A 12,564-nucleotide genomic window follows, 5' to 3' on the forward strand; every position below is an offset into this window, starting at 1 on the left:
CTTTACTGGCTCCATCCCCGCCTCTTCGACCTGTTTGTTTCCTCTCCACCTATCCTCTCCTCTATCCCTCTTCTATCCGCCTCCCACTCTCTCCCTATTTATTTCAGAACCCCCTTCCCCTCCCCCTTTTCTGATGAAGGGTCTAGGCCCGAAACGTCAGCCTTTCTGCTCCTTTGATGCTGCTTGGCCTGCTGTGTTCATCCAGCCCTGCACCTTGTTGTCTCGGATTCTCCAGCATCTGCAGTTCCTACTACCTCTACATCATTGCTACCTTTCTTTCAATAATACCTTTGTCTCCAATACATTGTACTGTCTTTATGACACTCTCAATTCATCATACTAAATTGCTTCTATCAACCTTGCATCCACCCATACCAACAGTCATAACTCAGTTAGTAGTCATTCCTCCTGGATTCAAGCCTCAGTCCAGTACATGAGCTTGTCATTTAGGCTGACATTGCAGAGCAGTATTCAGAGCAGTATTCATCAGATGTTCTGTCTTGGGTGAGACATTAAAAGGGTTAGGCAGAACATTACCAAATCATTAGTTGAAGAATGCCAATAGAGATCTGCACATATGCTAGCCAGCATTCATCCATCCACAACAGCGTTATTTCACTGGTCATTCATTCCATTGGTATTTTTAGGACCTTCCAGTGTATAAGTCAGTTACTGTATTTGGCTACAATCCAACACTAACTGCATTTCAGAAGACCTCATTGGCTGTCCAGTCTTTCGGGATGTTCTGAGGATGTAAATGGCAATGATATAAATCCCATCCATCCGAGATCAAATAATTAAACATATCCTCCAAAACACTGAAAAACATAATCTTAATATCCCAGGTCAGGAAGCGGATATTCTGACTTCTTTCTTTTTACATTCTTACAAGTTTTTGCACAGTACACAGTTTTTCTTCTTTTCATCTATTCATTCGTGGGATATCAGCACTGATCGCTGGGGCAACATTCATTACCCTGAAGAAGGTAGTGGTGAGTTGCCTTTATAAGCCATTGCAGTACAAGTTGATATATTATACCCACAGTGCTGTGAAAGGTGAAGTTTCAGGATTTTGCCTGAGGGACAGTGAACAAACAATGACATCATTCCACATCAGGCTGAATGTGATTTGGAGGGGAACTGGTGATTATTTAATGCATTTGCTCTCTTTATCATTCTAAGTGGTAGAGGATGCAGCTTTGGAAGGGTTTGTTGTTTTCTTTTTAGTGTCTAGGTTAATGCCAGGTGGTGCTTCCAGTTTCATTCCTGTAAAGTTTTCATGTGATTTGATACAACTGTATCTATCAACGCCATTTCAATAGGCAGTTAAGAGTCAACCACATTGGTTTGGGTCTTGAAAGGGAGGCAATGGCCTAGTGGTATTATTGCAAGACTCTTAATCCAGAAACTCAGCTAATGTTCTGGGTATCCTGCTTCAAATCCTGCCATGGCAAATGGTGAATTTGAATTCAATAAATTAAAAGGAAAATCTTGAATTAAGAATCTACTGATGACTGTGAGACCATTGCTGATTGTCAGGAAAAAAAACATCTGGTTCACCAACAAAACCAGAAGTTGCTGGAAAAGCTCAGCAGGTCTGGCAGTGTCTGTGAAGAAGAAATCAGAGTTAATGCTTTGGGTCTGGTGACCCTTCCTCAGAACATTAACTCTGATTTTTTTCATTACAGATGCTGCTAGGCCTGCTGCGCTTTTCCAGCAACTTCTGTTTTTGTTCCTGATTTACAGCATCCGCAGTTCTTTCGGTTTTTATCTGGTTCACCAATGTCCTTCAGGGAAAAAAATCTGCCCTCTGCACCTGGTCTGGCCTAGACCTGCAACAATCTGGTTGACTCAACTGCCCTCTAAAATGGCCTAGCAAGCCTCAGTTCAAGGGAAGCTAGGGATGGACAATAAATGCTATCCAGCCAGTGATGGCCATGTCCCACGAGTGAAATAAATTAAAGAATCACAACTAGTCCATGTCAGGCAAGGACTACAGACTGCAATAATCATACCATGGTGACTGGATGAACTTTTGATTTTAGATTTTTTTTTAAATTCATTACCTCAGTTGCTGTGAGGGGATTTGAACCCATATTTTCAGAGAGTACTCTGAGCTGATGGTTACTCATCCAGTGAAATTATTAGTACGCCATTGCCTCTCCCTATAGATGGGCATATGAAATATGCAGAATTCTTAATGAAGAAGTAGCAATTCAGGTGTTTTTGTTCCTGCTGTAGGTGCATCATGATTAATATATTTATTCTTTCAGACTTCACAGCGATAATTGATGTACAGCTGCCATCTTGATTTGAATTTTACTATGTGTCAGAAATTTAGGCCTTTATTCAGAAAATATAGCCCTTGGTGTTAAAGCATATCCAGGCATGTTTTTGTCTCAGAAACTCTCAACTTTGTCTTTAGTCTGATAGGGTACGCGGAGCAGTATATGGAATTTGATCCATTTCTTATAACTCCTGAACCTTCAAACCCATGGATATCGGATGATATTTCCTTCTGGGAGCTAGAAGCCAGGTCAGTTGTTAAAGTATATTTCTTCTGTTTCTTTCCCCAAGAAATGTGTCATGCAGCCTATAACATAGGAAGTCTGTTCTATTCTTAAATACTTCAGCAGTTAAAATAGCAGCATCTTTTTATATTATTAAATATGCATGATACATAATTGGTCACTGCATTTTTCCATTAAAATTTGATAAATTTTTAAAATGGTTTTACCAATATACCTTTGACTGAACATCACATTTCTGAAGAAGGATCTAGGCCCGGAGCGTCGGCCTTCCTGCTCCTCTGGTGCTGCTTGGCCAGCTGTGTTCAACCAGCACTACACCTTGTTGTCTCTCTCTCTCTCTCTCCTCATCACATTCTGCCTCTATGCATTCTTCACTGCTACAGTATTTAGCATGTCTCATCTTTCCTGTATTGCACATTATCTGGGTAAACTGAGTAAGGCTGCTGATAAGCAGGGAGATTCAGCTATTGCTTCTTCAGTCTGCCAACATAGAAAGTAAGCAAAAACTTTTTTTCATTGTCCTTCATGGCAATATATACTGGTTTAGCTGGCAAAGCCCACAATCCTCGACAATAAAAGTTACAGAAATATAACTTTAAAGATTCTAATGGCCAAATCACATTGACCACCCGTCCTTCAAACAAATCCTTCCAAAGATACACTGCTTGTTAAGATGTGCTGTTTTTAGGGCATGAATTTGATAACTGTTGGTGATATAATGACAGAACTGATGGAAATAAGTAAACTAAGAGCTCTTATTTTTAAATATTGACTTTTTGTTGTATTTTGAAGTATTTCGTTGTTCAATATGTTGATTGTAAGTCATAGCCTTCCACTCAACTATCAAAATACCGCACAGTAATGGCTTGTACTTATTTAAGTTTGTGTGCATATGGGGAAATCAAGAACAAATGGTGAATTGTCACAGATAGAAACTAATTCCAGTTCTAGCAGTGTTTAAATGCTTTTCTATAGTGTATTCCATTGGAACTACGTAGCTAATGTCTGCAATTATGTCTGACAGAGTGGTTTGAGCACATTTTTGAGTTCGCTAGTATTAACTTGTCAAGAGAGCTTGACCAGTTTAACTGCAAAGTGTACACATCAACCCTTTATATAACATTGAGTTAATTATGTTGTGCATAGTATTTCAAATTTGAAAAAAAATCTCATTTTATATAAATCACATAATATTTTTACCATTTCAACACAACAAATATATTTTTAAGTTTCTGGTTTACTTGTTAAGAAATTGAATTTTATATGATGCATATTACACACTGTTAAAGAGTAGTAGCAAAAAATATCAGGGATTTTTCAATACCCGAAATTGTTGAAAATCTAAAATAGTACTAGCGGTAATAAAAACAGAAAGTTCTGGAGAAACTCAGCAGGTCTGGCAGCATTAGTGGAGAAAAAAGCAGAGTTAAAATTTCGAGTCCAACATGACCATCTCTGGAACCCAAAATTCTGGTGAAGAGTCATTTTGGATTCACAGTGCTAACTGTATTTCTCCCTCCATAAATGCTGCCAGACCTGCTAAGTTTCTCCATCACTTTATGCTTTTATTTCAGATTTCCAGTGTCTGCAAGTGGTTTGTTTTATTAAATTATTAAGTGATGGCTATGTAATGCAGAAATGATTTGCAATTGCCTCACTGGTATCTAAATAAAAATATAGTTCTGCTAAATTGAGAGATTGAGATTCCAAAATATTAATGTTATACGTCTACTGTTTTAATTTCAGACTGGTTGTAAGATAACAGAGAAGGTTTGTAATAAGTCCATAGTGTAGTTATAAAATATGTGATAAAGAATCTGTGGGATATATGCCAGTCTGGTTACACCATAAGACTTAAAAGCAGAAGCAGACTATTTGGCCTATCTGCCATTCAATTTGATCTGAAAATCCTCAACTCCATTTTCTTGCCTATCGCTATAATCCTTGATTCCCTTACTGATTAAAAATCATCTCTCTCGTCCTTGAATATACTTAATGACCTAGCCCTAACAGCTCTCTGCAGTAAAGAACTCCACACATTTACTCCCCTCTGAGAGAAGTAATTCCACCACATTTCTATTTTGTCTTAAATGTGTGGTTAGAATCATATAATCACGGAAGGAGATCCTTTGGTTCACTATGTCTGCATCACTTCTTTGTAAGAGTGATACAGTCCTCCAGTTACAGCTGGGGAAAATCAGACTCTCAGAATCGTTTGCTGAAAGTTTGCTTGATGCCAAGGATAGCCCAATGATTCTCCAAAGGGGAAAATGAATGTTTGCCTCAATACTTCTCTCTGTCCATATTCTGTTATCCACGAACCTAAGCCTTGGATAGAATTTCTCAAATGTTGCTGGATCTTCAAATGAACATTCAAATATTAGAAGTAGTTAGCATGGACACACTTGATCATCAGTAACCGTCGATTTTGTACCTACTTAAATTCTGCCTGTAACTGATGTGTGAAGAAAGAAACGCAATTATAATTAAAGTCATTGAAATGTCCAATGACGAGAATCACATATTAAATGCTGTAGATGCTGAGTGGTTCAGTGGGTAGCTCTCCCTCCTATGAGTCAGGAAGCTCTGGTTTCAAATCCCACTTCAGGACTTTCTGGTGACAAAAGACTCCAGCCAATATTGCAGGTAAACCAGTGTACATCAGACTTGGTCCACAGATTAGATAAAGCAAGGGAGTTAACAGCAGGAATGATATCCAGCCATCAAAGCAACAATGCAACATTGGAAAAGCTGAAAGCATAAAAGACCATATTTAAACAGTATCAGCATTTGTTTACAAACATGTAGATAGCACCAAGATTTTGATTCTTCGAATGCATAGGCCTGATTTCATGAATGGGCTACATCTCTAGATCTAGAAAAATTATAGACGTGCTTGTGGCATAACACTTGTTGCATAAAAATGCTGTCGGGTTTTTTGCACCACTTAATTTAACACACATAAGTCTTTTGGTGTGAGCTACAAATTGAATCTCAGGATAAATTATCAAATTTCACACCTCTTGCATTGTATCATACCTCATTGTATTAATTCAACGGGTTCTCTGGCCTCTTGGAAGTGACCCTTTCCCTTTCATGGTCCCAAAGTGCCAGGGATGGAATGATATAACTATGAAGACAGATTAGAAAAAAAAACTAGGGCTCTTTTCATTACAACAACCAAGAAGACATATGATAGAATTATTCAAAACTATGGGATGTTTTGATGAATAAGAGAAGAAGAAAGATAACCTTCACTGTTCTTTGATTAGTAATGAGAGGGCATTGATTGAAGATCACCAGAAAGTAAAGAAGAACTATTTAACTTATAACTCTTTACGCATAGAAATGTTGTAACATCAATTGATGTACCAGAAATATAGATCAATAATGGGTTTTAAAAGAGAAATGGATAAATAATGGAAGAATAAATATTTAATAATATAATAAATATTTTGGTAATGGGAAAAGGCAAGAGGAATGATACTAAGTGGTTACCTCTTTCAGAAAATGCGCCCCCCACCCCCCACTTTAGCCTATATCATTCTGTTTGACTATAAATCCAAATTGGGAAGCATACTTCAATTCACAGCAAATGATGCATGGCTTTTTTGAACTATATCACTGAAAAAAATACAAAATGGAGACACGTTTACTTTTCTTATGAGGTTTCCTGCTCAAAGGCAAGTCTGATACACAGCAACATGACCTCTGCCATAGATAGGGCAAGGAGGCAGATCCCAAATCCACCTTGGTTAGAACAACAATCAAGCGCTCTGCTGTTGACTTCAATCTGATCTGCACCAGCCATCCAAAGAGTCTGAGTTGCTGTGGCTATGTGTGCATTCAGTCACATGCTAAATCCTGAAGCTATGAATAGTGATGGTAAAGACTCCAATTTCTTTCCATTACCTGGCTGACCAGGAATCTCCCCAGCTCCTGTCACCTGCCATTGGTGTGGGCTTGAAGGATTTACAAGTTAATACTCAACCTATTTGGCCATGCTGAAAACATACTTGTCTTGGTTGTCAACTCCTAGAGTAGGACTTGAACCTGGAGACATTGGCTCAGAGATAAGGAATACCACTCATTGCACCACAGGGTCTCCCTGCTCCATGTTTATGACCTCTAATTTCACACAGTTTTAGTAGTGATAACATTTCTCCAGTTGATAAAAATGGCAAGTAAATGGAACAGTATATTGTAACCATCTAGTAATGACTACCATATTGAGAAAGAGACTTTGACTACTTCGTTCATAGTTACCTGCAGTAAATTGCTGGTGCAGAATGGTTTTAACATTTGAAAAGATAAGATGTCATCACATTTCAGAAGAATTTATTGACTAAAATTGATCAATATTCCAATATTATTATTTAGTATGAAAGACCAGTGAATCTTGCTGTATCTGTTATTAGTCTTAAACTTTTCATCCTTTGTGATTGCAGCAAAGAACCATACGCACAGAGAGTAAAGCGATGGGGTTTCTGCATTGATGAAGTTTTAAAAGATCTCGTAGGGAGGGAACAGTTTCTTAAGTTCGTGGAGTCTGAATTCAGCTCTGAAAACCTACGGTATGTATTGGAAATTTTCCAGTGACAGAATTCTTCCTATGCACAAATTAGCAATTTGTAGGTATTAAAATCACTCTTATAACTAGTAAATCTTCCTCTTCACATTCAGATCACTTGCTAATATTGACCTGTGGTGCATTACTGATATTAAACCTTTTTCTAAGGATTGTGCCTGCAGATAACCAGGATCATGTGGACTAGCAGTGGTATCACGCAGAAATGTATTTTTAGAAAGAGTGACAAATATCTAAAAATGAAAAAAAAAGTAACAATATATGTTGTAATAATAATAAGGTGCTAACCATAGTAGGATTTTTAAAATTTTTTTAAAATTGGCAAAATATTATGCGTCTGTAACATAAGTAATGGCAGTGAGCACGCGCATTCGGAGAGCATCAGTGAAGCGTTGGTGTCAGCAAACATGTCATTTTCGAATAGTTCAATTTAGAATTTACCTGACCTGAATTATTTTTCATGTAACTTTTATAATTTTTGGCCTTTTTCTGACCCTTTACCTGACATTAATATGTATCATCAAGAGCCTTATTGACTTCCCCTTTGCTGTTGTATTATTTCCTTAAATCTAATAACTTTAATGAAACGGTACTTGCCATCAACTGTCAAAGACATCACCACGGCTTGTAGATCGACCTACACAGCACTGACACCTTACCTATCTGTCACCTCCATTGCATTGGGAAATTACAGCCTGATTGGAAAATCCCAAGTAACTTGCTTTAAGCCCTGTTTAGCGTACCTTTGGGGGCAGGATCTCTCCCAGGCCTCAATAAATCATAATGGATTGCTGAAGCTGGCATACCAATCATCCTCGTCCTTTTGTCTTAAATTCATTGAGAGGATGCGGACATCATTGGTTATACTATCGTTTATTGCCTGTCCCTAATTGCCCGCAAGAAGCTACATACCTTGTGATGTAGATTTCCGCACAATGCTATTGAGGAGGCAGTTCAGTGATTTTGACAGAGCAGCACTGAAGAAACGGCCACATATTTCCCAGTCAGAACAGTGAGTGGCTTGGGTGGGGGGAAGCTTGCAGGTGTTGGTGTTCCCATTGCAACTGCTGCCCTTGCCTTTTTGACAGGAGAGGTTGCTGGTTTTGATGGTTCTGAGAGGAGCCTTGGTGAGCTGTTGCTATCAGTCTTGTAGATGGTACATACTGTTGCCACTATACTTTGGTAGTGAAGCGGGTGCAAAGTGGTGGATGGGATGGCAAACACATGAGCTGCTTTTTCCTGGATTCCGTCAAGTTTCTTGAGTGTTGTTGGAGCTGTACCCATCCAGGCAAGTGGGGAATATTCCATCAAGCTCTCGAATTGTGTCTCAAACATGGTGGATTAGCTTTGGGGAGACAGGAGGTGAAGTACTCATTTCAGAATTCCTAGCCTCCAGTCTGCTGTTTGGAACCACAGAATTCATGCAGCTAGTCCACTTCAGTTTCTAGTCAATGGTAACTCTCGGGATCTTGATAGTGAGAATTCAGCAATGGTGATGACATTGAATCTCATGGGACACTGGTTAGATTCTCTCAAATTGGAGATGGTCATGGTTTGGCACTTGCTGGCGGAAATATTACTCTATTCTCTTCAGCCCCCAAGTCTGGACATTGTTCAGGTCTATCTGTGTATGGGCACAGATATCTTCAGTATCTGAGAAGTTCCGAAAGGTGGTGAACATTGTGCAATCATTAGTGAACATCCCAATGATGGAGGGAAGGTCATTAATGAAGCAGCTGAAGATGGTTGGCATAGACACTCTACCTGGAGAAACTCCTGCAGAAATGTCCTGGAGCAGAGATGACTCACCTCCCACAACCACAACCATCTTCCTTTGTGCTAGGTATGACTTCAACTAGCAGAGGGATTTTCCCCTGATTTCCATTGATTCCAATTTTGCTAGGACTCGTTGATGCCATGAGCATGAATGCAGCCTTGCTATTGAGAAAAGTCACTTTCACCTCATCTCTGGAGTTCAGCTCTTTTGTCCATGATTGGACCAAGATTGTAATGATGTCAGTACATGAATGGCTTTGGTAGAACCCAAATTGGGCGTAAGTGAGGAGGTTGTTTCTGAGCATGTTCTGTTTGAAAGTACCGTTGATAATCCCTTACATCATATTGCTAATAATGAAGAGTAGACTGATAGGGTGGTAATTGGCTGGATTGTATTTTTCCTGCTTTCTGTGCAGAAGGCATAGCTGGGCAAGATTCCACCTTGATGGATAGTTGGATGTTGTAATTGTGTTGGGTGCAGCTGGTTCTAGAATCTTCAGTATTATTGCTGGAATGGTGTCAGAGCCCATAGCCTTTTTAGGGTCCAGTGTCCTCAGGTGTGTCTTGACATCTTGTGGTGTGAATTGACTTGGCTGAAGACTGGTGGTTGTGATTTAACTTGATTTGGTTTGACTTATTTGTTGTCATGTGCATTCTGTTACAAAATACAATGAAAAGTAGTGTCACCACTTTTCTGCGCCAGCTTGAAACAGAAAAATAAACCAAAACATAAAAAGAAAGGCAAAAGATTAAATAAATAAAGAAAAATTGTTCAACTTTACAGTCCCTGTTGTTAAATGCTCCACCATGGGCCATGGGCCTGGTGGCCAGGCGCGAGACCCTTCACCATACCACCGTTGCTGGGATGAAAGTTGCCTCTCTTTGGCGCCATCTCACCTCCACCTATGCCCTTTGCCACTCTGAGTCCTTGCTGGACCTCGCCAGTGCAGTCACCACCGACGCCAGGGTACTATACCGTCCCAGACTTGACTCTGCCATTGCCATGAGTCCGCTTGGGGCCCACCTCACCGATGCAGCCACTGCCGATGCCATAGGGTCTGGTACAGGGCCCAAACTTGCCTCCACTGCTGCAGCGATGAATCTGCGCTGGACACAGATGCCACTGGGAACCCAAACTCGCCTCTGCCACAGCAGCAGGAGTCAACAATAGGAACGCCTCATTGATGCACCCAAGCTGTCTCTGACGAGTCCATGCTGGGCCTACTTGCCACCACCAATGCCGTCACCACGAGCTCCCAAGGTGGTCAACAAGAGATAAGTAAAATTAAAGAGAAGAGAAAAGAGAAGAGTTCTCAGGAGTAGGAACAAGATGGATCATCGTTTTGGCTGCTTAACCAGTTCACATGATGAAAGCAAATACTTTAACATTACCTTTTGCACTTATGTTCTAGGATACCCCAGCATTGATGTTGGGGCTATTGTGTGGCCCACACCTCCAGTGATTTGTTTAATTGTCACATTTAATTCTCAACAGGATGTGGCAGGACCTCAGAGCTTGGATCTGATCTATTGGTTGTAGGTTTGCCTGGCTCTGTATGTCACTTGCTGTTTGGGGCATTGTGGGATGGATGGTAGTAGAGTTAGGCAGTGAACAGCAGGAGTTTTCCTTGCCTATGTTTAACTTGGTGCCATGAGACTTTGTGGGGTCCAGGCTCAATATAAGGACACTTGAGACAACTCCCTGCCAGCTGTATACCACTGTCCAGCACTTCTGGTGGGTCTGTCCTGTCGGTAAAATAGGACATACTGAAGAATAGTGAGGTAATGTCTCAGGTATGATTCCATTTGTATGACTATATCAGGCTGTTACTTGATTTGTCCGTAAGACAGCTGTCCCAGTTTTGGTACTAGCCTTTGGCTGTCACTAAGGAGGACTCTGCAAAGTCAACAGGGCTGCAGCATGCACCTTTGTCATTTCTAGTGCTTTGGTTGATGCTGAGTGGTCCATTCTGTTTTATTTCTTTTATCAGACATTGTAGCAGTTAGATACAACTGAGTGGCTTGCTAATATTATGATTATAGTAAGCATGAACTATCAACATTTATCATCCGATTTTAATACCTGAGACCATCGTTGGCTGAAGTCATTCTTAAAGACGACAAATAGTGACCTAAAGTGGTTGTTGTGATTACCTGACCACAGATTGAGGCACATCTAGGGAAATTCCATATGGAATACACGAAATTGGCCACTAAAATTACAGTTTCATCCAAAAATATTGAAACTGGACAAGTAATTCAATCAGAATATAAGGAAGAACTGCAAATGCTGGAGTTTGCTGGAGAAACTGCTGGAGAAATTCAGCATGTCTGGCTGCATCATTGGAGAAAAAGCAGAGTTAATGCTTCAAGTCCAGTGACCCTTCTTCAGAAATAATTTATCATATGAACCATGATCTCATTGAATGGTGGAGCAGACGTGATGGGCTGAATGGTCTACTTTTGCTCCTATCTGTTTTGGTCTTATGGTCTTAATTCAGCATCAAGAAATTTGAGTCTTTTGTTTAGTCCACACTTGTGTAATAAGTTTGCATATTGGGAAATGAAAGGTTACTTGCAGGGTAATCAGGTTTAGAAAAGACAAAGAATCTGGACTTTGGCATATGGAGAAAACCATATTTAAGTAGCTTGCTTAGCATCCAGAGAGAGAAGGGGAAATGGATTCTCACCCTTTGTCTCTCTGTCTCTCCCCCTCTCCCTCTGTACCTTATCAATGATCAAAAGAAGTACCCAGTGAGAAAGCAATTTGGGAAAACAAACATTCACCCAGAACTCCAGGATTCTACAAAATTCACTCCTACTGATGAAAAACAACAACTAAGCAACCATGGACTCAGGCTTCATTGCCTCGACTCCAGGACAATAAGACCTTTAAACTGCACCTTCTTTTAAGTTCCGGTTTGTATTAAAAACCCTATTTTTTTTAAAACGTTATTACAAGTGTTTGATATCACACTTTATTATTTCCTCGGGGTTAGGAATTCGTAATATTCTTCTCTCTCCCACACAAGAGAAGTTTGGGACCGCCTCTTTTATTTTTATCCAGTTAACTGAATTTTAACTGGAGTGTGATAGCAGTATGCATTATGTATTTTCATTTAGCATCCCCATTTTAATTTTAGCATCCTTTGTATGCTTCATCGGCTTCTGTTGCCATTGTGAATCAATGTCCTGTACTGCATTGCATTTCCACACTTTCTCCATTTTGTTCTGGCTTTGGACAGGAGTCTTCTTGGCCTTGCTTTCCAGCCCCATCATCCCCCCCACCCTGTCCTATTCTCACTCTGCCTGTGGTCTCCCAACTTGCTACACCGCAGCCTCACCTCTGGGCTCCATTCTCTTCGCTGAGCCTCCTTATGTTCCCGTGTGCCTCATTTCACCCCAAAACCTCCCCCCACACCCCCAACCAACCCTTGGTTCTCCCTCCGGACTTTGGTCTTGCCTTTCAGCTTCATGTCTGGTCTTTGTTGCTTTGTCCATGCTTCCCTCCCAAAGTCAGATTGAGGTCCTGGGCCCCATCTAGTGACAGAAGTCTCTCAGTGCAGGTGAGTCCTTGGATTCCACTTGCACCTGACAAACCTCTGCCACCAGATGGAGCACGGTCAAACTGTCAGTACTGTACGGGATTGCATTTTTTTCTCGTCATGT

The 12,564-nt window shown here is 40.3% G+C and overlaps 1 protein-coding gene across 1 annotated transcript in view; it reads left to right on the plus strand.

Moving 5' to 3' along the window:
- Positions 1 to 12,564, plus strand: part of LOC109935278 (regulator of G-protein signaling 7-like) — a 374,831-nt gene that overhangs the window by 342,674 nt on the left and 19,593 nt on the right. The window contains exons 11-12 of the mRNA XM_048601347.1: positions 2,426 to 2,536; positions 6,980 to 7,105. Coding sequence (XP_048457304.1) covers positions 2,426 to 2,536; positions 6,980 to 7,105 — 237 coding nt within the window. The remainder of the gene's footprint in view (positions 1 to 2,425; positions 2,537 to 6,979; positions 7,106 to 12,564) is intronic.

Source organism: Rhincodon typus, chromosome 9 (assembly GCF_021869965.1).
Source record: "Rhincodon typus isolate 14 chromosome 9, sRhiTyp1.1, whole genome shotgun sequence".
In the NCBI taxonomy this organism is placed as follows: domain Eukaryota; kingdom Metazoa; phylum Chordata; class Chondrichthyes; order Orectolobiformes; family Rhincodontidae; genus Rhincodon; species Rhincodon typus.